The 26,858-nt window shown below is 34.3% G+C and overlaps 1 protein-coding gene across 1 annotated transcript; it reads right to left on the bottom strand.

Annotated features, from left to right (window-relative positions):
• Positions 1 to 20,098: 20,098 nt before the first annotated feature.
• LOC106644193 (uncharacterized) lies at positions 20,099 to 24,650 on the bottom strand. The gene is made up of 4 exons (XM_089596928.1): positions 24,055 to 24,650; positions 22,950 to 23,961; positions 21,329 to 22,902; positions 20,099 to 20,441 (listed from the first exon to the last, which is right to left on the bottom strand). Exons 1-4 carry the CDS (start codon positions 24,648 to 24,650, stop codon positions 20,099 to 20,101), a joined length of 3,525 nt encoding a protein of 1,174 aa, XP_089453054.1.
• Positions 24,651 to 26,858: the final 2,208 nt, after the last annotated feature.

A 26,858-nucleotide genomic window follows, 5' to 3' on the forward strand; every position in this document is an offset into this window, starting at 1 on the left:
TTTAAGATTAAAAATAAATTTTATCAACATTTTTTTTAGCTGGAATCAGATTTTATACAAATAACATAACGCGACTTTAAAAAAAGTACTATTTCTGCTCACCTAGAGCCTAACTATGTTAAATCATTTATCGAATCTTGGTCAAACATGGCAAGAAAAATTATTATTCACTTCAAAAATCGAGAGTTAAAAAAGTGAAACAATTTTACTCTTAATATAGTACGTTGCTGACAGAAGGTATGTTGCAAGAAAGCACTTCTATCACCTAGAATTTATAATATACGCTTTACATGTATATTTATATTTTTCTATATTTTCTTAAAATAAAAAAAATCCTTCTAATAGACAATTCAAGGGTACACATTTTCTTTATATATACATATATTTCATTTTATAAAAAATTCCTATTTGAAACACGAATATTCAAATTTGAATGCCGCGCGCGGGGAATGTGCCTCTAGTACGTTAAGAAACGCTATCTAACCCAGCAAATCAAGATAACATTCTGTTATATTTTAAGACGCACACGTGTATTCCATTTGTAAGTCTTATTACGAGGAATTTGTTCTTACAATACTTAGATATTAATTCCAAGATATACTATAATATTTTAAGTACTTGTTTAGTGTATTGCAAACACCACAAAATAAAAAAAATTTGGAAATTCAAAGTGATCAGTGATCCATTGGAGGCAAAATGTGAAAAAATAAATAAATACAAGTAAAGTGTATTTAAATTTTCTTGCGTTGATTTATTAATGCGCAACGTTTCGCTGACAATATGTGTCAGCCTTATTAGGCTACAAAATAAAAATTAAAAACACACAATGAGTGATCTGGAAGGCTCAAACACAAAAATACAATAAGTTTTTGTATAAATTGTTACCGCAGGCACGCGAGAATTCGTAAGTTTGGTTGACTTACTCGTCACCTGTCGTGCTATCGACTGACAATAAATTACAATAACAAGCCAGCGCTTATATAGGCAGAACTGCAAAGGTAGACGGTAAAGGGCGACGAGCTCGATCGGGACATTTAAACTTTCGTAGTAAAGGAAGGTATGCTCTATTAAAGGAAAGCACATCCTCCTTTCTATTGATGTTGTGTTTGTCGAGTTTTATATAAAGCATTTCGGAAATAACTCTTTTTTTTAAATTGGATTCTTTGTCAAGGATTTTAAAGTTATCCCAATCGAATTCATGGTCAAAATTGATTTGGTGTGCACAAACAACGGAATCGGAGTTTTTACTTTTCATATGTTCACTAATGCGGACCTCCGCCGCTCGCTTTGTTTCACCCACATATGACGCAGGACAATTTTGACAATAAAATTTATATACTACATTTGTCTGTTTATGTTTATTCGTTGTATCTTTTCCTAAGCGGACGATATGCTGCAGTTTATTGTTAATAAGAGGGTAAGTGTGAATAATGTAGGGTTTTAACATGGTTGAAATTTTTTCAAAATTATTGTCAATATATGGTATGCCAATTTTGCAGAGAGGGTAGGTGTTTGTAGTGCTTCTGTTATGATTACTATATTTGTGTCTTTTTAATCTGACCTTTATGTTTTTATTAATAAAGTTAAAAGGGTAATTGTTTTTTATCAACAGGCTTTTCACCCTAGCAATATTCACACCGTGAAAACGTGTACTGGCAAGTAAGATCGCCCTATCAACCAAATTAAAAACAATATTTCTCTTATAGCTAACTAGATGACCAGAAAAATAATTTAAGATTCGTCCGGAAGAAGTAGGTTTTTTAAACCAGTCAAAATTAAAATATTTAGAATTTCTTATTATCGTCAACTCTAAAAAGTTGAGTTTCTTGTCAATCTCCATTTCATATGTAAATTGTAGTTTGGGATGGTATGAATTAAAAATACTTAAAATTTTGTCAATATGGTTAACATTAATAAAAAGTTATTCATCATCCACGTAACGAAAATAAAAAGATAGAATAATATTATAGTTATTTTTTAAGATGGAGAGACAATCATTTTTCAGGTCGTCCATTACTAGGTCAGCAAACAAAGGTGAAATAGGAGAACCCATTGGCGTGCCGAAAATTTGTTGATAAAAAATGTTGTCAACATATGAAAAGTAAAAACTCCGATTCCGTTGTTTGTGCACACCAAATCAATTTTGACCATGAATTCGATTGGGATAACTTTAAAATCCTTTACAAAAAATCCAATTACAAAAAAAGAATTATTTCCGAAATGCTTTATATAAAACTCGACAAACACAACATCAATAGAAAGGAGGATGTGCTTTCCTTTAATAGAGCATACCTTCCCTTACTACGAAAGTTTAAATGTCCCGATCGAGCTCGTTGCCCTTTACCGTCTACCTTTGCGGTTCTGCCTATATAAGCGCTGGCTTGTTATTGTAATTTATTGTCAGTCGATAGCACGACAGGTGACGAGTAAGTCAACCAAACTTACGAATTCTCGCGTACCTGCGGTAACAATTTACATAAAAATTTATTGTATTTTTGTGTTTGAGCCTTCCAGATCACTCATTGTGTGTTCTCAATTTTAATTTTGTAGCCTGATGAGGCTGACGCATATTGTCAGTGAAATGTTGCGCATTAATAAATCAGCGCAAGAAAATTTAAATACACTTTACTTGTATTTATTTATTTTTTCACATTTCGCCCCCAACGGATCACTGAACACTTTGAATTTCCAAATTCACAGGAGGGCACTAATGTATACTAACAAATCATTAAAAAAATTTATTATAAAATTATAACTATTATTTTTAGGATCTAAGTTAGAAAAACGAAACGTTAACTGATCATGAGAGCTGGTTAGTAACGCACAATCAAGAAATCGTAATGAAAAAGTCATACTTTATATTATTTACTAGTTAAAGGAAATGTAAGTGTATTTAATAAGTAAACGCAAATAACAAAGTATGTTGTAATTACGAAGAAAAAAAAGTTTGGAGTTTATTTTCATAGTCAATTTTTAAAGAAAAATTCATTACTTATAAGAAAAACTAATTCGAAATAAAATGAGCATAAGTTATATTTTTTTATAATTAAGTTAATTGTTTCTATTTTTTTCGAATACTTGGATAAAGTTATAAGTCCATCTTCTATATGAATAACAAATTGATATTTGATTGCCTGATAAAGTGTGTTCTAGCAATTTATGCTTATTCAAGTTATCCACAAAAAATTGTTCAATAGTTTATAAATTACATACATAATTTAGTTTGCACTATTCTTTTGAGTAGCTTAAAAAACGATATTTTTCATACGTTAAAAAAAAATGTTATAAACAGTCAAGCTGATTTAGATCCATGTTTCAATCAATAGACGTCTATTTTTAATGAGTTTTTAACGGAATAAAAAAGATTTTCTCTTCTGAAAAGACAAAGCTTATTTGACCCAAAATCTTTTGTAATAGGAGAGTGCTAAGAACTAAAATAAGTAAAAAATGGAATGTTATTTATACCTTCAGTAATACATAGAGTAAAAGTAGCTTTGCAGAAAACATTGAAATTATTTTTATAGATTCTGGGTATTTTTCAAGAAATGACGAATTAGATGCAAGATTTACTTAGAAAGAAGTATCTTATATCCAATATAACTCAAGATTACTTGTGGTTAATAAAGTACGTTCCTAAAATAAGAAGCAAAGTAGTCCTTCGTTTACTTTTTTTTATGATGAAGTGGAAGTCGGTTATGTCTTGGGTAGTCACAGTGGACAAAATAAATTTGGAACTGCATACATTTCCTTATCTAAACTATCCCCTTATTTATTATGACACTTTAATTGAAATTTATTTTCCATGTTGGTAAAACATGAAATTAAAAAAAACAAGTAATAAGAATGTTTTCACAGATTTGATAAATAACATAAATTATTTATAAAAAAGAATGCATCATAATAACGGTTAACAATGAAGAAATTCACGTTAAATTTGAACTCATAATAATTTGCGGGGATAATTTAGGACTGAACGAAATAATTGGATTTGTTGAGTCATTTTTTGCTCCTCATTTCTGTGGTATATGCAGAGCTGATTCAACACAGATCAAAAGCTAAATAAGAAAATGTAGTTTATTGCTCAGAACCAAAAACTATTATTCTGTAGACGTCTTAAAACTTTATCCTACAGAATCGGATATAAAAGAAGCTGTGCGCATTCCACGTTGTAGAAGATTTTCACATTTTAGAAAATATAAGCGTCGATGCAATGCATAATTGTTTGGAAGGGGTTTGCATGTACGTGTTGGAATCTTGATTATTTACATACATTTTTGAAAAAGAGTATTTTAGTGTAGAAATTTTGAATTACAAAACAGATTCTTTAAACTTTACTAGTGATGATACTGTTAATAAGCCACTGACAATTTCAGCGATTAGATTAAAAAATAAGGCAGGAGTAAAGATGTCTGCGGCCGAAGTGCATACATTTTTACACTTCTTTCGAATACTTATTGCAGAGTACATTCCCTAATTTGATGAGCATTGGATCTTGTTCAAACTTTTAAGCCAAATCGTTGATATTATAATGTCCCCTCATGTTACTAAATCAGACGCGTATGTACTCCAAAATTTGATAGACGAACATCATCAACTGTACATTTAATTTAATGGTAGCATGCCTTTTAAATTTTACAATTTAACACATTACTTAAGATGACTATTCGAAAATGCGCCGTTTATTAACTGTTGGACAATGCGTTTCAAAGCAAATCATAGAAAAATAAAGTTGAGTGCCTTAGCCGTCTGTAGTTCTAAAAATTTAATTTCAACAATTGCAAAAAAACAAACACTCCAAATGTATCATTTATTTTACAGTTTGAAAATAAATAATAATGCTGAGTTTCAAAAGCGTGATAAACATTATTGTGCACCGATGAAATTTCTTAGTAAAGTCGATTAAAAAATTGTCGAAAACTATAATCGCGTTAACATTGAAGAAAGCATTTTAAAAACTGGCATGTTTGTAGTTGTTAATGTTACACAAATTAAAAAAGATTTTGGAGGAATATTAAAAATTATTAAGGTAGACCATGAAATTCATTTTCAACTGAAAATTTACAACGAAGTCTCATTTGATGATCATGTTCATGCTTACTTCGTAGATTGAAATAAACAAAATAATATAATAGTTAAATTTGATGGGCTTCCACAATTTCCTCTTTATTTTTTAGAGCAATCAAATAATATACACTTTATCATAACAAAACATTACTTGTAAATGAGTACCATTATTTTTTGTATAACTACAATGACTTGCTGTTTCTCAATAATGTAATAATTTTAAAATTAAAATTAATATTCAATTTATTTTGAAACTTTTAATTCGAATTCTTGTTGAGTAAATGACAGCTTATAGCCTCTGCTCGGTGTGGCTGATTTCCGCACTTGGAAAGTCTGACCACCCAACTGGGAGAACAAACGCACCGAGCGTTGGGGGCGCTGCTTGCGGAAATTTGAGGCAAGCTCTTGCCAAACCTTCTCCCGGTGTACGCTGACCGTTCTCATTTCTTACTATTCCTTCTCCTCAATAAACATCACTACGCCCTACGTCGACTCGTGGTAAGTATCCTTTAGTTAAATTAGTATTAATCAAATTAATTCTCACTACTTGACGTGTTAGAGCCTTGATCGTATATTTAGTTGGTTTATTAGTATTTTTTTGTTCCTCATTATGGCAATGTTGTTTCACACTAAAAGTATTTTGACTCTATTTAATGGCATGGGGTTGGAGTGTATCTTGGTAGTTTAATTCGTTATTCCACTGTATATTCCACTTTCATCACTTTTATTATCAGTGGGCTTCATGAACTTATCACCTTTTTCTGATAAAATCAATTTGTCAACTCCATCATGAAAATGAATATCAGCTTTTATGTCTCCAAATTTTTCGTACTTAGATACATGTAATTTCTTGGGCTAGCCAGTATGCGTTGATTATAAAGTTTTTGTAGCTCAATTTTATCCCTAAGGCACTCTGTCTCTTTGTTAGGATTTGATTTTTCTGTGCTTGTTTCTTAAGTTTTATTGCTTTTTGTCCCTTTTGTTTAAGTTTTATTGTTTTATTGCGTTTTTCATCCCTTTCCAATCGCTCTATCTCTTCAAGAGTTTTTAAAAAAGGAGTGTGGTTTATTACGTCATCACCTAATACTGTAGCCTCATGATAATACAATAATGTGGCTTGTCGTTCTTTACAAGAGCTTCGATCCAATACACCGCTATATTTAATCGGAAAATCGTTAGGGATCACATGAAAAATTGTAGGTTTTTTTTTTGTATAGTCATATATATTGTTTCATTAGTTAAAACTGGGTGGGGTGTAATTCCAGTAAAATTAATAATTTCACTAGTCTTTACACGTGAATATGGGCTTAACTGATCTAATTTAATCGGGTTTGTGGTGGCGCCATTATCGAGCATGAGTGTGATAAGATGATTTTTTCCTGCTGGGATTGACAACCTTATGCTTGTAGGCATATCGTCTACGCCAAATCTCTGGCTCGTACTGATATGGACGGTTTTATTTATGTTACTATGTTCATTACTTGCGCTGAAACATTCAGTGTAGATATTGAATTCTGTCTTTGGGGGCTCACCTTCGAACGTCAATTAGAGTGAGCTGTCTGATAGTTTAAATCATGTAGCAAACGGTCATCTCCTGGTTGGTACTGATTTTGAAAATTCTAATTCTAATAATTAGAATTGAAACTTCGTTGGTTATAATTATTATAATTATTATTTTGGGGGTATCTATCATAATTATGAACTCTGCCTTGGTATTCTTAATTATTCCTAGGGTTTAAGTTAGCATTTCTCTGAGTATAATAATCGTTAGGATTTTCGTTATTATATCGTCCAAAATTATTCTGATAATAATTAGAGTTCCTCGACTAATTTTGAAAATTTCGATCCCTCCCCTGATTCTAATAATTTCTACGGCAATTCTGTCCATTACTATATAATTGACATTGTCTATTTTTATTTTGATAATTTGTATACTACCTATTATCGTGATAATTCTGAATGTTGATCTGTGGTTAATGAACTTGTACTATCTGATGTATTGAGATGGCAGGATACCTATTCTACTGCTAATATGAGTGATTTAAATTATTTCTAAAATCACTGTAAGGTAGTCATTGATATCGTGTATCCGGGATTATACCCGCTCTCATTTGGTTCTCCGATCTAAACTTATAATTGAAGGCCTTGGCTAGAGAAGCAGATTCTTTCGCATTTACCTGCTGGCTTATAATACGTGCTAGTCCTTTCATGAATATATATAACGTAGTGTCGTTTATAGGGATCATCATATGCTCGTTGTATGTATTACCTTTATCTTCCACCAAGGCCTTTTCAGCACCCCTCAGTAGTATGTTTACGTAATTATAATATTCACCAACCGATTGGCCTTATTGTTGGCAGACTTTCTGCAACTGAGTTTGATAATAAGCAGCGGTTTTTCCTGTTGCATTTATTTTTTCTTAAATGGGTTATAAATGCCACGAAGTTTTCGAAATCTGGGCCACTTAAGCGTATGCGTGCGGCCCCTCGTAGATTCTGCAATACTGCTCTTTTACATAAACCTTTATAGTCATATCTAACCCAGCTTTCTTCGTTTCTAACATCTTTAATATAATCCTTGAGCGGAACATTTTTCCCATCAAATATAAGAGTAGATTTGATTGCAAGTTGAAACAAAAAATTGGCATTACGGAACTCTATTAGCGCTTCAGCTACCATCATATCGGCATCAGCTTGATCTTTGGTTTGTTTTACCATTTTCACCATTCAATTATTATCTTTGTTATGTAATTAAGGTTATGTGCGTATTCTTTTTTCAATACTATATTCTATCCTTTTTTTCTTTCTTCAATCAAATTTAATTACGTTCAAGAGAAAAAAAAATTTAATATTTCATTTAGAAAAATATTTTATTAGAACCTTGCCATGCTTTATAAATAACATAAGAAATTAAGAGGTTATTTAATACATACGTATATAAATAATGTTGATAATCATGCATTTGATATGGTACACATAATTAATCACGAATAATACAGAAAATAATTTTTCTTTTTAATGCGTGTGTACAAAAAATAAAAGATATACATCCAGCATAAACGTTTGTTTGGCTCATGCATATAATGAAATTGCAGTTTAATTCATAGGCATATATGCCAGCTGACGGAACGAATAGTGTACTATGTGTAAAGTTCACAAACTTAAGTGAGAGATGAAATCAAGCGCACGTATATGGTACCCTCTGCTTTAAGCTAGGAAGAGAGTATACAGCTTAGAGATTTTTAACATGGCATGTGTGGCTATATATCCAGATTGCTACGCGAGCATCGTCTAGTGCGTGGTGTAAGATTGAAGGCTCTTTCTGCATGAGAGAGAGTGTCCAACATAATTTGACACTCTTTTCTCTGTAAGTTCAGGGAGAGCACGACGGTTCACATTTGAATACTGTAATAATAATTTTTATGTAGATGTGTGTACGTGAGTAACCTTCAGCCTATGCGTTTATACGTTCTTAAGGGCCCTTAAGAAACTCTTTTTCTGTAAAAACAATTAATTCATCAAATTGTGTATTTGATCGAATTTTAAAATTATTGCATTTTTGCTGAACGTTGATTTCTGAATTATAAAAATTATTTTTCTGAAGCGTGCATACTACTTGTGTTTTGATTTTGTTATTTGTTGGTAAATTAGTGTTTAATGTATCAGAGTTACAGTAATGTTGTTATTGATTAATAACAAAATCTAATTCTTCTCTCTAGAAAATTTTTTCCAACTAGTTATTTTTGTAAGTAAAGTTTTTTTGATACTCTTTTGTTTTTTCTTATTATCTGTCCACGTTAAAGAATTCATGTCCTGGTAAAAATTTCAAATCTTTACTTATCATTTTTTTTTTCTTCTTAATTTATTGACTGTGCTATCATGTTTTTGTAAATAAGGAAAAGATCGCTCTAATAAGTAGATCCTGGACTAAGAATGTCCGCTATTAAAGTAGAACTGAGAAAGCAAATCGCTTTTATGATCAGATTTAAGGTAGGAACAGATAGTCCACTTTAACTAGCAGATCTAATGTTAAGATGTGTATCTGAATGTGCAGTATAACAGATCACTAATTTTCATTTTGATACTGTTATTTAAAACACATAATTATCTTACATTTTTCCTGTTATTTTTACGACAGTTAGCTCTTGTTTGTTTTTCTGTTTATTTATTAATATAGTATTATATATTTTGTTTTTTATTTACTTTCGTTTTTTAATTTATAACGAAGAGTCACATATACCATGCTCTCCACCAAGGCACAGCATATACGCATCCACGCACAATGCACTATATGGGGTGTTACGCATCGTTCATTAACTAGCTTCTTTATCTGGTGTTTGGTGTTTCTTTAAAAAAAGTAGTAAAATAACATATAATAAAATTAAGCAAACAGCTGGAGCCCATAAACCACACTTTGCTACCAATCCTTGTTAAATGATGAATAATTAACATCATTCTATTTTGCCTTCTGTTTCAAACCGAAGATTATCGACTACAGTCTCACGCTCCTTCACAGGCTCTGGGACAACTGACAGTCCAACTATTTGTTCGTTTGTATGTTGGGAGAAGGAAAAATAAAAAAAGAGAGTGTTAGGCCTTACAAAATATGAATGTCCAAATAACTTTTCTTCCTTTTTTGATTTTATATGATCCTTCAGTGCTGGTTCTTTTGATGTTATCAATTTTATTGGGTGTCAACTAATAAAATGTTTTTCACAAACTGGTATGCTTCTTTTTTTTATTTAGTTTCACAATAAATTACAATTATAACTGTGAATTTATCAAGCAATATTACTATGAATTTATCAAGAAATTATAACGAGTAAGATTACAATATTGAACTAATAGTTAAGAATCTCACTTGATGAGCGGTGGCAAGCTACTAATTAAAATACTGTGCGAAGAAATTCCCCGTGTGCGAAGCTTTCATTCAAACTTTCTTATCTTACATGCTATAGGGCTAGAACTTGTGGACTTTATACATTAAGGCTTCGTGGCTTGGTTCAGTTGTCACTTGACACTTCCAAGAGCCACGAAGTACACAGTCAGCTTTGTTAGGTGACGACTTTCGTTAAGTTTAACTTTTTTAAGAGTCTTAAAATTTCATCTGTGTGCTAATGTCCGTTTGTATGATTATTATAAAAAATGTATTGTATACATTAATACATGAAATTTAAGTGCTTATTTTTGTTTTTATTTTTATTATACCAAATTTTATTTATTTTGGTTCAAAAATTCAGTTTACTCCAGCTGGTGGCTGGTGGCTAACATTCTTACGCTTTCAAATTATACATGTTTTTGTTATCATTATATTCAAACACCAAATATACTAAAGCATAACAAAAAGCCATTTAATCATTAATAGCACATATCACAATTTAACTTGATCGCGCAAACCACGTAGGCTATAAGAGTCTCTACAGCATGGCCTGCACAATGGCTGAGAATTCAATGCTTCTTTATAAAGAATTCTCCCGTGGCTCACAATAAGCGTTAAGGGAATAAGTATGGCTTAACGGCTTATCGATCACTTATTTTACTACCACATGCACACTGCACCTACCAGACTACGGCTCACTTGATCATACTTGATGCCTTAATGAGCTAAGGCACAAAGAAGATCTGGGCTCACATACATGGCAATGTCACCACCAGGAAGCTCTCGCTAAAGTTGGCTGAATCTTCAGCTTGTTCATCGCTTTGATCAGCTACAGGCACGACAAGGGTCTACCAATGCAGCATCTCCTCAATGGTTGCGTTGGCAATGACCACTGAGCAGAATACAGAAAACCTCGACTTTTACAGCAGATGGCGGCCATTGATGATATGTACATGTGTTTGTGCCATAAACTTATGTGCGTATTTCCTCGGTGTCCCATATGCATACACATGTGGGAGAGCCAAGCAAGATATTTTCTCTATGCATACTTGGCACGCAGGCGTATTTTCTTTAACAACACCATATTAAGCAAGCCGCATCGAGAAGACATATTTTCTCTTACTAAGAGACCCTTGACGCTGACCCTATAAGCACTCATGCTCTCTCGCCAAGATCTCTGAGTGAACAACGAATACTTGACATAACGAATCTGTTCTTGAAGCAATCTCATAGATGCAACTTTCAGAACAGGCTCCTTAATGTAAAAGTGCAAGTTGCCAGTCTGTAACTAAGTAAAAATTTTATTTAATTAATTTTTTATAAAACATTTTTCTAAAGTAATTTTTTTGATCCAAACAAAATTCTTAGGGCTCTACGAGACTATTAAATAAAGACATTTCCATGTGTTTTAACACATGAACATAAGCTATTAACCTTTCTCTACAATCTCTAAAAAAGAATACGTCAAAAAATTGAGAGGCAAGATTTTTTTTGCAATAAACCTTTAGGGTGTTTCAGTGTGTATTCCAGTACGAGTGTATACCTATATATACGTGTTATAATTCGTGGCTCAGCGAATAATAAACATGTATAGGTACACACTCGTATCAGAGTGCGCGCTGAAATGCTCTACATGTGTATTGCAGAGAACAATCTTGCCACTCAATTTTTCGACATTTTTCTTTTTATTCTAGTCAATATTCATGTGTTGTAACATATGAAAATGTCTTAATTTAGTAAGTAGTCTTGGGGAGCTCTGAAAATTGGAAAAAACCCATTTTTTTAAACTGTAGGAATTTTTTACTCAAAAATTCTCGGGCTAAGGTATATACATCCTGACTAGTTTTTCGTTTCAAATGTTCCAAAGAATCTAAAAATATTTTTTTAGTTAAAAAAAAAAATTTCAAGAAAATTTTCATAAAAAATTAGTAAAAAAAATATTTTCATGGTTACCAACAGGCAACCCACAGTTTTCCATTGAAAAGCCTGTTTCGAATGGTATCCTGAAAAAAAATAAGGTCGAAAATTTTTCAATTTAATGACGGATTTTGCAACATCTATCAGTCAAAACACTTTAAATTTCTATTCTGTATTTTAACCTTAGTGTTTATTACTTCCCAACGCCTGTTTTTATGCACCTTTCGCATCTTAAAGATAAAAGTGCAAGCAATGTGAGAAACCATTAAATTATACATTCATATACTTTAAAATAACAGTACATGTTTCTTCTATACCTTAATTTTAGTCGAAGTTATACTTATGTAAGCGCGTTCTTCACTAAAAAGTAAATAAACGATTTTAGATAAGTGATCACACACTTTTGATTGTAACTGTAACGTTTTATTTTTATTTTCTAACTCTTCAACTCATTTTACCTTAAAAACAAAAAATAAATAAATAAAAAATAAAAATAAAAATAAAAATAAAAATTTTTCTCGAGATCTTAGCCTCCGATCTTCTACACACGAGCCAAGTACCTTACTCACTCTGCCATGAGTGGTCCCTATGTAGAAAGTTTGATTACTTTTTTTTATAGTGGCGCTTATTACTTATTTCTAGGGAAAATTCTTACTTGTTGTTTATTAATCAATTTGGCTTGATTATCAATAACAGTGATGAATTAGTGATTAATTTAATAAGCTTTTTTTCTGGTTAAAAGCTTTTTTTCGAAAACTTGAATATTAGCACATTTTAGAAGAGTAGCTTGACTAAGTTCTAAATAAATATTTTTAAACTTATTATTACTTTATTACTTTTTAAGCAAATAAATAGGTCTTTATCCAAATTTCTTACATATTTTCAAAATTTTTAAAAATTACAAAAAAAGTTTATTGTATTCTATGAATACAATACTTGATTTTTGTTGCGTTTTATTTTTATATAAGTTTTACTTTGTAATGAAGGTGAATTTTTGACTTAAGGACGTTTATCATATTTATCACATAGTTAGTAGGGGTAAAGTTGAGCTCGAAGTTAAGGAGGGAATGAGCGCAAATATATGCAGCAACGCTGGAAATTATTTTTCTCATATGGATGTACTTACATAGACGCTTTTACGCATACTCAACCCCTTCTTTCTTGCATTTAAGAAAAAAAAAAAAAAAATTATAGATCTGTGTAAAAAAAAAACAGGTTTATTATAAAGTAATCTTTCAGATAAACAAAATTGGGAGATTCATACAGATCTTATAAGTGCAATTTTAAGTGACTTTGTCAGAAGGTTTAATGCTAAAATACAATTTTTAAATACAGAACATGTAAAAAAGACACTCTTAAACGATCTGAAATTTTTTTAGGTATTTCATATGCTATTTTAAGTATACTTCTGATGTTTGGACATTATCTATCAAAAAAACTTATGTGTGATGAATGTCCTGAAGAAAACATGCGTTCTTATTACTTAAGTTGTTATTTCATACGAGGAAAAATTAAGTATTAGCCTGTAGTATATATGCAGTATTTAATACTTATATAATCAGTCATAATTCCTTGACTGGACATAAAAACTGTCCATCATTCAAAACCTTACTATTAAGAAAACTTAATAGGAACAAGTACGTAATAAACGTCGATGAGTACATGTATTTGATATCAATGCCTAAGGTTTAAAACTGCTTTCGAGGGAACAATACATTAGCAACAGACGTAGGTATACATGCATGCTAGAGCTGTGAACTGCGAGAGCCGAGAGCCAAGAGCTCAGGCAGGGTTGTTGCCAGAAAACGTGTGTAAGGTTTAGCAGGTTAGCCAAGACGTGCATGGGGTGCTCAAGTCAGTAAAAAAAGTGACATACTTCTTACGATAGGTACTGGCAATATCCCTACTAATCTCTGTTTAATACGTTTCACTCAAATACAAAAAGCCACTGTTATTGTTACTGTACTAGTACCATGAGAAGTTTTGTAATATTGAGCACAAAGTACTCTATACCTCCTGCTGATCACTGCTCTGTTACATGCTTCAAACTCATTCTGTCCTAGTAGTGCTCATGTACATTGACATTATTTAGTTATAAATAGTCATTTATCTTATGAACTTGCTAGTAAAAACCTTTTCTTACTCTGCCTGATAACTTTTCTATTACTTCTCTTCTCTATTTCCCTACTTTTTCGGCCCAGGCCAGCAATGGCGCACACATGCATAGCTATACGATATCGTCTGTAACACATCCAAGGCCGTGACGCCGATATCCTCAGTGATGACTTCCTTCTTGATTTGTATGTCCGTGATGGAGTACTGTTTGTGGGATGTTGTTTGTGTTGTATATTACATCCAATCAGAGAAAAGAGCGTAGTTTCAAGCACCATGTTCCTATTTCTCTTACTGATTTATTTTGCTGTATCTTATGCGTTATGCATATTTGTTTATGCTTTCACACTTCCGTCATGCAAAATAATTTTGTTTTAAAACTTTCTCAGTTATTTATGGTACATAATTGTTTACAAACATTTTTCTTGTTTTTTTTTCTCTAGTATTTATTAACACGTGAGCTAGACGATGAATTATGAGAACAATTTTCTTCCACATTAAAAAGTAAGTAATTGCTACATACTAATAATGTAATAGTTAATTTTGGACTTGTTTTTTTTTGTTTTATGATCAAGGGTTTCAAAGGTCAAGAACTTACTGCTTGAACATATTTATTATATTAATACTAGTGTCTGTCTTACTGCTTGTACTGCAACAAATTTTATCTTTGATATAGCTACTATCATTGGTATTTTTATTGCATACAACATTTTTCACTTTTTTTTTTGTTTTATTGTTTCGCTTATCATCAACTACCTATAATTTTATATAATTTTATAAAAAGTTACTTAGTGCTAAAATTATCTTTACTGATTTAGTTTTTTCTTCGAGTGGTTTTCCACGTGACTGATTGTTAATACGTAAATAGCAAATAACATCTACGATTTTTTACAAAAGCGATGACAGCCGTTCAAATATTAAGATCATTAAGTACTGTGAGACTAAACTTTTAGAGTAACTTGGAACTTATGTTTATACACTTTCGAGTTAAACAAATCACGTCGTTTTTTAAATATTTTAAAATTTAAGGCTGTACTGCCATAAGTTAAATAATGAGACCTTATGAAACAAATTTGATAACTCTATTTCCATTTTATTTCATTCTTTAGACTTATAATTTTTTGTTATGTTTGTAACAACTATTATGCATGTGACTACTTACTTACGTCTGTATTCACTTAACGCATAAATAGGAGCAATAAAAATAAATAAATAAACTGTCGAAAATAACAGACACTGTACAGAAAAAAAGATAGCTACTGTAGTAGTGCCATGCGTAATTTTTACTAACTTTCAATAAATTCTAGTCACTTTATTGAGTCTTCTTTTACTTAAATATTGTTAAGAGAATTTAACTTTTTCTTTAAAAAAACGCACCAAGATACTTACCGCAGGGTGGTGAGGAAACAGTATAATATTATTCGCTGCACAAGCATATAAGTACATTATAAAAAAGTTTTTTTACTTAAAGAGTAAGTTTACTTACGAATAAAAAATATAATTATAAACTTACCACACCAAAAAACTGCTTCATATCCATCATAACATTATTTAAATAATAAATGGAATTTATAGAACGAACAGTAATTTTTTATCAATAAATGTAATGCTTTCCAAAAAAATGGATGTATATATTCGCTGTATATATGTATAATTAAACGACCATGATAAAAAAGGACACTAGAATAAATAATGACAGCAAAAAAAAAAGAAATTTTCCATGATCAAGAATCGAAAGTAAATTTGTCGGATTCTATGTGCTGGCAAAAGACGTAGCCCATTTAACGAACGATGATACCCCTTCATGGTATAAGATTATATTTAAGCTGTGAGAGTGACAGGAGCTTGGGTGAAAGGTACAGGTAGGGGGATCTCTCTCTCCACTGCCTGTCTGGTCAGAGAGAGAGAGAAAGAGAACGAGAGAGAGAGAGAGAGAGAGTAAATTCACTGTGCGCTTGTGCGACAGCTCTGAGTTGTTAGATACACTGCTGCCAATCTTTGATTATAGATGATAAGCATTTGAATACTGGTACATATAACAAAATTTATACTGTTTGACTATAATATTGGGAAGAATGAAATTTTCAGCAGCAGAGACAAAGAAATCCATGAAATGATAGATTAAATTGAAGCATCGACAATGTGCAAAATTTGTATTTGCAGTATTCTGTATTTTTTTTGTAAAATATTTTTATTTGTACCTGTCACATAGCATTTAACGATTCTGAATCCAGTAAGTTAACTGAAAGAACTCATTTACCTATGTGCGCCTATGATTACTATCAGTGTACGCTTATTATGCGCTAATGATGAGCTTGTGATATGCATTTTTGATCAGTAGTTTTCAACTGAATTAGAAAGTTTGTGCGCTTTTGACTGTCACCAAACTATATTAGCAATTATGACTGACAACTGTTTTATGATTGTTTTTGAGGATGTCAGGGGCAAAAGACGTACTGTTTTAACTTTGTTATAGTATTGTTATAAGTACTTATGGCTAAGCCTATCATAGACGTTTTTTTGAAGATAGCTATTCTTATTGTTATTTGTTTCATACATAAATTTTTCAAAATATTTTTTTATTTATTTATTTATTTTTGTTCTTTTTTATTTGCTCCTGATACCCGGTTGTCCCTTCTGTGGACGATTGCTGTGCATTTAGATGATTATTGGTTAGGGTGTCATTAATCCACCCTTTGTGGTGCTGTTTCTGTCTTGTGTGCCCTGAATCATTCTCGATAAATTTAGTAATATCTGGGCTCCCCATTTTTAAACACCTGAATGATCCTGCAGATGCTCCTAATAGTATTTCTGCTACCATTCTCACGTAATTCTTTCAGTCTGACAGCGCTCCTTTTATTTGTACTATCTCTTATTTCGGTGTTTGGTTGTACGTGCTATCATGATGTTTTTTTGTTTTGTATGTCCTAATCTATTCTTTTGGGTATATTTTTGTTTTAAAAATTTGTTTAAAACCACAGTGGAGAGAGTGAGGAGTGAGAAAAGAGAGTGGTTGGCTGTATGGCTATGCGTCGTCTTTGTTTACGTTCTATCGACATTTCTCTTTTTTTATAACTACGCTCACGTACGTACATGTACCTGAAAGGTGGTTTACTTGAATATGACGTGATCCATTGCATTGTACTATTCGAGAACCATATGCTTATTTTTAGCTGCAGGTGTGGCACTCTCTTGACAGATTTGTATTTCTTATCTGATGTTGCAGCATGCGCCACATGGTTTACATATAAGAAAATCATTATTAATTTGGATTGACACGTTTCAAAAAATAACAAATTTTTTTTTCAAGGCACACACTTGAAATAATTTTTTTTATAATTCTATGTACCCTTAGAAATGAGAAAAAAATTGGGTGTAAGCATTTGAGCGCTCATGACACTTTTTTTCACCCCACTAAAGATTTTAAATATTGATTTTCTAAAGCTGAACTAGGCTGCGAAGTGTTGGAAACTGGTTTAATCGTACCAGGTTTAAAAAAACTTATTTTCTCGCATTCTATAGATGCTTGTAAACATAAGTTATTCCTAATACGAATAATTTAGGGTGAATTTACCCCTCTAAAGCATCCCCATAAATAACAGTACCAAAAATCGGCCTGAAAATGTTTTATTTTACCTCAGGAATCCTCTCTCAGGAGTTTTTAAGGTCACTGATCACGATTCAGATATCTATTTGCAAGCAGGGGTAGTTTGATTCCCCCAAAACGACCCCCAGTTGCAGTAAATGATTAAAAAATTCATAATTTGGCCTTCAAAATTGTTTTGGAGGGCGTTTTCAAGGTCGCTGATCATAATTCCGAGGTTCATTTGAGCACAGGGATAGTTTCAACCCTTAAAATCACCCTCATTTCCAGAAAATCTTAAGAATTTTACTATTCTTCCTTGGAAACTCTTTCTTGGAAAGCCATAAAAAACTTATTCGTATATTATTCAATGGAAGAGTTGAACAACATTAAAACTGTTCTTGCACACAAATGGATCTCGAGTTGGTGATTAGCAACCTCGAAAATTGATAAAAAACGATTTTGGAGGCAAAATTATAAAGTTCTAAGTAATTTTCGAAAAAAGAAGATGATTTCGGAGTTGTAGTGACCCCTGTGCACAAATGGGCCTCGGAATCGTGGTGAGCAACCTTGAAAACCACCTGAGAAACGGTTTCAGAGGAAAAACTATGCCTTTTTTAGTGGCTCACTGCAACTAGGAATGACTTTGGGGGCTCAAGCTACTTCTGCTTGCAAATAGATCTTCTATTCATGATCAGTGACCTTAAAGACCCCCGAGAGAGAATTTCTGAGGTTAAATAGTATATTTTTGCACCAATTTTTGGTAAGTATTGTAATTAATTGTAATGTTTTAGAGGAGTAAATTCACCCTAAACTATTCATATTACGGGTAATTAATGTTTCAAAACATCTGTAGAATGCAGAAAAACAAGATTTCCTTAAAATTTGGTACGATTCAATCAGTTTTCGACATTTTTTAATTTAGTCCTGCTTTTTCGCTTAAAAGAATCAGTATTTAAAATCTTCAGTGGGGTAAGAAACAGTGTCACAAGCCCTTTAATTCTTGCACTATTTTTTCTGTATTTCTAAGGGTACATAGAATAAGAAAAAAGTTGGTTCAAGTGTGTGCCTCAAAAATGTTTTTTTTTTTTTTTGGAACTTGTAAGTCCAAATTAAAAATGGATTTCCTCATATATCTATTTCTTGCTATCTGTTCAAAATCGACTGTATTACTTTAATTTTCTTCTTTTTTTTTTTATGAGGAGCGAATGACTCAGGGAGCCGGATACAGGTTGAGGAGACAAGAAAAATGTAGAAGAGATGCGGAGAGAGAACGACGAATATCGTTCCTCTTTAATAGAGTATGCACGAGACAAATGTTCAAAGTTCACTATGCTTTATTGTGAAAAAAAACAAAACACTCGATTTGAGTTGAGAAGTCTTCGCGAATAATTACAGTTAACAATAGAAAAGATCGCACTAACGAAGTTCATTAAATTGAATTGAACGAGGAGTAAAAATCACCGTGACTGATACACAAGGTGACGAGAATTTATGGCGACTAAAGTAAAGTACGCCTATATGAAGGACGACACTAAAAGCAACTGGACTGCACTGTGCGAGCAACGAGGGCGAACTACTGTCGCTACCGCCTCTAGGCTTATTCTTACCTCTCCTGCGTGACTCACTCGAGCACTCATTGGCTAACGCTGACATTAGTTGATACGAGTGTCTTGAACACCGTGAGGCGCGTGTGCCGTACCATATCAATCCTGAACATACTCCCCCCTTGATTTATCGTATCAACGAGGAGAGAAATCAAAATTCAAAACTAACTAAGAACCGCTGTCCTTTTACAAGAAAGTAATTAATAAAATAGTTAGACAATAAATAAGAAATCTTTAAACCGAGCCACAGTTCTCATCACATTTGAGTTTGTTATCTCTCAACTGTTTTCTGGTAAGTAATAAAACTAATTTAACTATGGGTCTGGTAAACATGGAATTTGCAGTTCTCAACTTGACTACTCGAATTAAACTGTCTGGATCCGAGTAAGTTCTGACGATCAAAGCTAGTGGCCATTGTTCCGGGGGAAACTGGGAGTCCTCAATTAGAACAAGATCACCAACCTGCACAGAAGGTCTCTCGTGAGGCCACTTTTTCCGAGCTTGAAGGCGCTGCAGATATTTGGTAGACCAAAGCTTCCAGAAAGATTGAGCCAGTTGACTGATAAGTTTCCATTTATGGAGCGTTGGAACTCGTTCACCGGTAGTATCTACCTCGGGCAACAGAAACGTAGGTCTCATGATTAAAAGGTGTGCCGGGGTTAGAGGAAACAAATCAGTGACATCTAGCGTTAATGGAAGCAAAGGGCGAGAGTTTTAACAAGCTTTAATCTTACACAGTAAAGTGCAAAACTCTACAAAGGTGAAGATTTGTTCTCCCACAATTCGTTTAAGATGGAATTTCACCGACTTAACGGCTGCTTCCCAGATACCTCCAAAGTGAGGAGCATGCGGCGGGTTAAATTGCCAGTTAGTTCCTAATGATATTAGACTTTCAGCTTATTCAGATTCTTTCAATAGGTTTTTTAGAGCTAAATCCTATTCCTTTGCAGCCTTCACAAAATTGGTGCCACAGTCGCTAAAAATATCAGAACAATGCCCGCGCCGAGCTGTCATCCGTTGAAAGGCTGCAACAAAGGACTCAGCAGTGTAGTCCTCGACCACTTCTAAATGAAGAGCCTTAGAGCTGAGACAAATAAACACAGCTATATCACCCTTCGTGGTCCCCCTTCCTCGAGTCTTAGACAATCTGATGGCAAATGGACCTGCATAGTCCACACCGACTTTACTGAAAGCTGGAGCTGGTCTTACTCGTTCAGCAGGCAGGTCACCCATTTGCTGAGTTAAATTGGAGGCTTGGAAGCGACGACATTTCAAACACCTATTGACACAGGACCAAACACATTGTCAACCATTTATTATCCAATATTTAGCTCGCAATGTGGTCAATGTCAACTGAAAGCCACCATGTAAAGTGACCTCGTGGATAGATCTAATAATCAAATTGGTGAAATAATCGTGCTGGGCCAGGATGAGAGGATTTTTTATCTAAATAAGAGAATCATCTAAAAGTGAGGCTGCCAAGCGTCCACCAACTCGGAGAAGTTCCTTGCTCAGCATAGGTTTTAAACTGGCTATTCGACTATTGGAAGGTAGGGAAATTCCCTCAACAAAAGGCTTCGACTCCTTACTATTAAGAAGGCGCAATTCAATTGGAAAATGTAAACCTTGATGATAGTTTACCCAAAAAAGAGTTGCATTGTTTATTTCTTTAGTGTCTAAGATTTTAGTTGACGATTGGAAGTGAGCCGAAATGTCAAGGAATTTTGGTTTACTCAATTTATTCACTTGATATCATAAGGGTACATTGAGACGTTCAGTTTCGTTATTTGAGCTTTGACACTACACTTGAACACGAATCTTAACACATAAGCTGAAACAGCTAAAAAATTCTTCAAAGTTGAATACCTGTGATACAAAAACCACGGTTTTTGAACGACTTTATCATTGGTTTGTACCGCAACACAAGCGTGAGCGTCCATTCGAGTAGCTTATTCAGAATCTAGTCTGAACGAAGGGTATAGTGGTTCAATTTCCTGTAGAAACGAAGGTCCCTTCACCCAATGCTCTAGTGCAACGAATTGGCTTGGTTTTATTCCACGAGACGCAACATCTGCGGGATTGAGCTTGGTCGAAATATGATGCCAGTGAGTGGAGGGTACTAAGGTGTGTATGTCAGAGCACCGATTAGCCACAAAAATGGGCCACCGTGACGGTACATCCTGTAACCAATACAAGACATCTTTAGAATCGGACCACAGATGGACTGAATCAGGAACACGAGTATTGTTGTTCAAATAATGATTCACCAATTTGGCAGCCACATGTGCTGCACACAATTCAAGTCGAGGAATACTCAAAGTCTTAAGTGGTGCTACCTTTGTTTTGGACAAGAGCAAGGCGACAATGACCTCACCGTTATTATTCACTACTCGAGAATACATTACCGCTGCGTACGCTGTTTTAGAATCATCGGAGAAGCAGTGTAACTCCCATTTAACCATATCGTTGGTAACACCATTCCAGCGTGGAATTTTTACTTTATTCAAGGCAGGAAGTTCCTTATACCAGACAAGCCAGTCTTGAACTATGAGCTCTTGAATCGGTTCATCCCATGACAGCTTCAAGAGCCAAAGAGATTGCATGAATGCTTTAACCGAAATCACAGTAGGAGCTAACCAACCCAATGAATCATAAAGTTTTGATATCTCAGAGAGAATCTTTCTTTTCGTCCAATTATCTACTGGCACTTCAGTTTCAATCAACACCTTAAATTGAAAAAGATCCAGAAGGGGGTTCCAGCTAAGACCCAAAACTGAAGTAGACATAGCAGAATCTTTAAATTCCAATAATGAACTTGCGAGCAGAGAGGGTGGCAAATCATCTAGCAGTTTTGGAGAGTTGGCACTCCACTTTCGAAGAGGAAAACCTCCTGATTCAGTCAATTTCAACAATTCGTCCCTACGCTGAATGCTTTCAACCAAGCTGTGACCTCTGGACAAAATATTATCCATGTACTTGGATTTCAAAAGAGTTTCGGAAGCTAAAGGGTACTCATTCTTGCAATCCAAAGCTAACTGGTTTAGAGTTCGAGAAGCCAGATAAGGCGAGCTAGCTAGGCCGTAAGTTACAGTAGTTAGAAAGTAAACACGCAGAGGTTTGGACTGATTATCTCTCCACAGTATAGCCTGATAGAGTTGATCATTTGGATGGACTGACACTTGCCGAAACATTTTGGCAATGTCAGCTGTGAAAACATATCTATAATTTCTCCAATCAGCGATTAGATCAGCCAGATTTACCAATAGATTAGGTCCTGTGTGCAAGTACTCATTCAAGGAGGGACACAAGGAAGAACGAGAGGAACCATTAAATACCACTCTCAATTTCGTAGTACTACTCGACTCCTTGATAACACCATGATGGGGTAAAAAACACTTAGCCTTTTCAAAAGATCCTTCGACCACATGCCCTGATTCCAGATATTCTTCCATAAATTGGACATATAGTTCGCAAAACTTATGATTCTTACTAAGTTTAGTCTCCATTGATTTGAGCATAGCTTGGGCAGCTTTGAAGGATGTTTCTTTAATTACTTCGGGTGGTTGGTCCTTGAAAGGATAACAAACAACATATCGACCTGAAGAATTCCAAGCGTGATGTTCAACAAAATGCTGTTCGCATTGAATCTCTTCAGGCGACAGAGGTAATACAGAAGTGAAGGGTTCTTCAACTTGCCAGAATCGTTTCAAAACTTCGAAAACTTTGTCATCCTCAGAACACTTTAACGAGTGAGATACGTTCTTACTGTCTTAGTGGTAGTTTTAACTGGGCCTGTAACGATCCATCCAAGCTGTGTATCAGATGCTATGGGTTGGAAAGAATTTCCCTTAACAACTTCTCCCTTGATAATAACAGCATGAACAGTTGATCCTAGAAACAGATCTATTTTGCGAGTTTTAGTGAACTGCGGATCAGCTAAGACCAACTGGTGCAAGTGCTCTACAATTTTGTCGTTAGACAAGTAGGGGGGCTGGTAAGAAGTTACTCGTGGGAGGACCAAAGCTTCTATTTCCAATTTAAAATTTGGATCCACAGTTGAGCCCAAGAGGAGTGAGACCTTTCTTTTGCTATTTAAAGAAGTCTGACTACTAACCCCAGTCAGGGACACGTTAATCTTAAAGCCACGCAAACCTAATAAAGAGCAGAAAGACTGCGAAATGACTGAGCACTGGGAACATTGATCAATCAGAGCTCTGACTTGAAAAAATTCACCTAGTGAGTTGTGAAAGTTGACTAAGGCAGTGGCTAATAAGACACCAGTTGGTGTTTTGAGAAACGAGCTATTTACACAATTATTACAAGAGATCTCATCAGATGACGACTCAGACTCCTTTACCACCGTAATAGCCAGAGAGGCCTTTTTACCAGAGATCCCTTTATCCCTTTTACTCTTAGTAGACTCCTCTTGCTCTTTGTGCAGAAGGGTATGATGTTTTTGTTGACACTTTTGACAAGTTTGAGTAGAACCACAGTCTTTAATCCAGTGAAAACCCAGACAATTAAAGCAACGACGGTGAATTTGTAAAATCTCGCGTTTTTCAAGCCAAGTCATGCTTCGGAAAGTGTCACAATTCCAGAGAGGGTGAATGTCCTCACAAACTGGGCAAGGTTTTTTATTTTTTACAACCTCATCATTAACAGTAGCATGAGACGAGTATTTAGATTTAAAGGTAGATTTGGGTTCTCGATCGAAGGAACGATCTTGATATGACTCAAGAGTTTGTATCTGATTGTGAAAGAAAGATCTTAATTGATCGAGGGTTGGAGGCTCTGCCACACTGCCAATATGTTTAAATCACTCCTTACGAAGACTAGAATTTAACTTACTGACAGCTAAAGCGACTATAACGTCACCGTTACCTAAATCTCACCGAAAAGCCGAGAGAGCATCAACCGCCCCAAAGACCTCTTTATTTAAGCGTTTTACTTCTGTAAATGATTCCAACTTTATAGGTACTATAGACAACAGCTGACTAGTATAACTATTTACTAAGCGCTTATTACTGTTGTAATGCTCAAGAAGAGTATTCCAAGCCCTGACATAGTTACCTTCAACTATACTGATATTTTTAATCAGATCAAGCGCATCTTCTTTGACATGGGTGCGTAAGTGTTGGAATTTAACTACAGGAGGATACTCCTCCCTGTTGTAAACTAAAGCTTTAAACAGGTCGCGGAAAGATTCCCAATTGGCGCATGAACCGTCGAAATCCAGAAGGTCTAGTCGGGGCAGACTAAGATGATTCGGATTTATACTTGGATTTATAGGAGCCGGTGATGGCCGAGGATCGTTGATCGGGACTATACGACTTAAAAAATCACGATACTCTCCAATCTGACTATAATAAGCCTCCTTGGTCAGGTCAAACAACTTCGATCTGAAATAAGCATGATTTAGATCAAGATCCTCCGATTCAATGATCTCATCATGGATTCGTTTTAACTGTTCGAATAAGTTCTTCAACATATCTAATCGAGCAGATACTTAACCTGCGGTCATCTTTTCTTGTTTCCTTTTAAAATTACCGAAAGAGTTACAGATTTTTTCATAGGTCGAATTTTGTTTATCATAATATTCATCCATAGTGATAAGGAAGAAATGCAACAACCAGATCGAATATTAATAACTATTTACACTCAAAAAAAGTCGAGAACTAGCTATCAGCTCGAAGTTACAAAACTAAGATAATTATGTACAGAGACTTTACACTAATACGAATATATCAAGATAAGAACAAGGTTGACAGCTATCAGGCTATGCTTGAGCCTGCAACTTACTATGCGAAGAAACTATTAAGACAAGAAAACAATATAAAAGGTCATCAGGCAATTTTAAACCAACCTGTCAAGTCAGGAGAAACTGTTTTGAATCGAGAACTAAAAGATTGACAGCTATCAAAAGTTTTGAGCCTGTCACTCTAAAGCGAAGAAATTATAAGCGGGAGAGACTATAAGTGGGTGTACTATAAGCGGATGTACTGTAACGAAGCAAAGACTAAAGAGTTGACGGCCATAAAGTACTCTTGAGCTTGTAACTCAGCAAACAAAGTATGTATAGACCACCAACTAGTAAGTTAAAGTATCAAGGGGCTAAGTAACTATATATGAATGAGAACTAATCAATGCAAAGAGAGGGTGAACGAGAATAAAATAACTATTAAACAATTTAACTGAGGTAGTGATTCTGAACAGTAGCTAGATCTATAGAGGTTATAGCAACGTACTTGAAGGCAACGATAAACAAAAGTGCAGCAAATGCAGTAGTGTATCGACAAACAACGAGGAGATAAAGTAACGATTACTAATGCAATACAGTACATTTACCAGACCAGACTTAATAATGAATATAACTATGATTGAGTCCAGTGACTAAGGTATCTGCAACTGAGAGATAACAATTACTCTTACAAATAAATAAGGTTTGTCTACGCACTAAATCAAATTTTATCCATCAATTCAAATTTCAAAGCGGGTTCGCAAATTTACTATCAAGTTGATTTATGTATAATTTTCAAATTTATCTAACATGTGTTTGTATTTCGCAAAACTATAATTAACTAATTGTAGTTATCAAACTATTTCAAAAGAGGTATGTTATTATAATTAATTTTATGAGTACTCAAGTTTGTAAGTGAAATATTAAATACTATAATTGAAATTGAGTTTCAAATTTACGTAAAATTTAAACAACTAAACTAATTATTAAAAGTCAGTTGTCTATTTTCACTAATCACAATCCTTTCGCGAGCACTGGTACTTATCTGTGAGATATTCATACAACGCTGCAGAAACTTAGGAGAGCCGAAGATGTACAGCAATCAGCAATCAGCACTTAGCGGCAGCTGAGCTCGTGGTTAGCATCTCCTACCAGACGTGGCAGTATGGCGTGCGCAGAAATTCCAGGTACCAGCTCGGACGAAAGGCCGTTGTTGATTAGCATCGAGGTGATGGTCGTAGGCTCAAAATTTACGTGACACGCACGCCGACTTAAGTAACCATTCAACTAAGGTTAACGTGAAGAGTGCGCGTACGCAACGTCCTCATGTGTGTAGGAACAAGGGAGAGAAAACGAATCAAACAACAAGGCTCGGAGTCCACAAGGAGAAAGAGAGTGGGAGAGGGGGAGAGAGAACACAGAGCCCCAAATGCTCTGCGGCGTTCGCACTCTCGTCGCTCAACTACATATATGATATCTCCCTCTCGCACGCGACTATGCGTGAAGAAGACAATATGGCTGCCGAAACGGTATAAAAGGAGCGTGCTACTCTAATGGCGCAACCAGCACGGCACAACTTCGTGGGTCTCCCAACCGTATCCGGCTCGAAGGACAATGTTCAAAATGGACTGTATTTCTTTGATTTTCTTCTTTTTTTTTTATGAGGAGCGAATGACTCAGGGAGTTGGATACAGGTTGGGGAGACAAGGAAAATGTAGAAGAGATGCGGAGAGAGAACGACGAATATCGTTCCTCTTTAATAGAGCATGCACGAGACAAATGTTCAAAGTTCACTATGCTTTATTGTGAAAAAAAACAAAACACTCGATTTGAGTTGAGAAGTCTTCGCGAATAATTACAGTTAACAATAGAAAAGATAGCACTAACGAAGTTCATTAAATTGAATTGAACGAGGAGTAAAAATCACCGTGACTGATACACAAGGTGACGAGAATTTAT

Source organism: Copidosoma floridanum, unplaced genomic scaffold (assembly GCF_036245765.1).
Source record: "Copidosoma floridanum isolate Cflo_tuat_1 unplaced genomic scaffold, Cflo_Japanese_pri ptg000030l, whole genome shotgun sequence".
Taxonomy (NCBI): Eukaryota; Metazoa; Arthropoda; class Insecta; order Hymenoptera; family Encyrtidae; genus Copidosoma; species Copidosoma floridanum.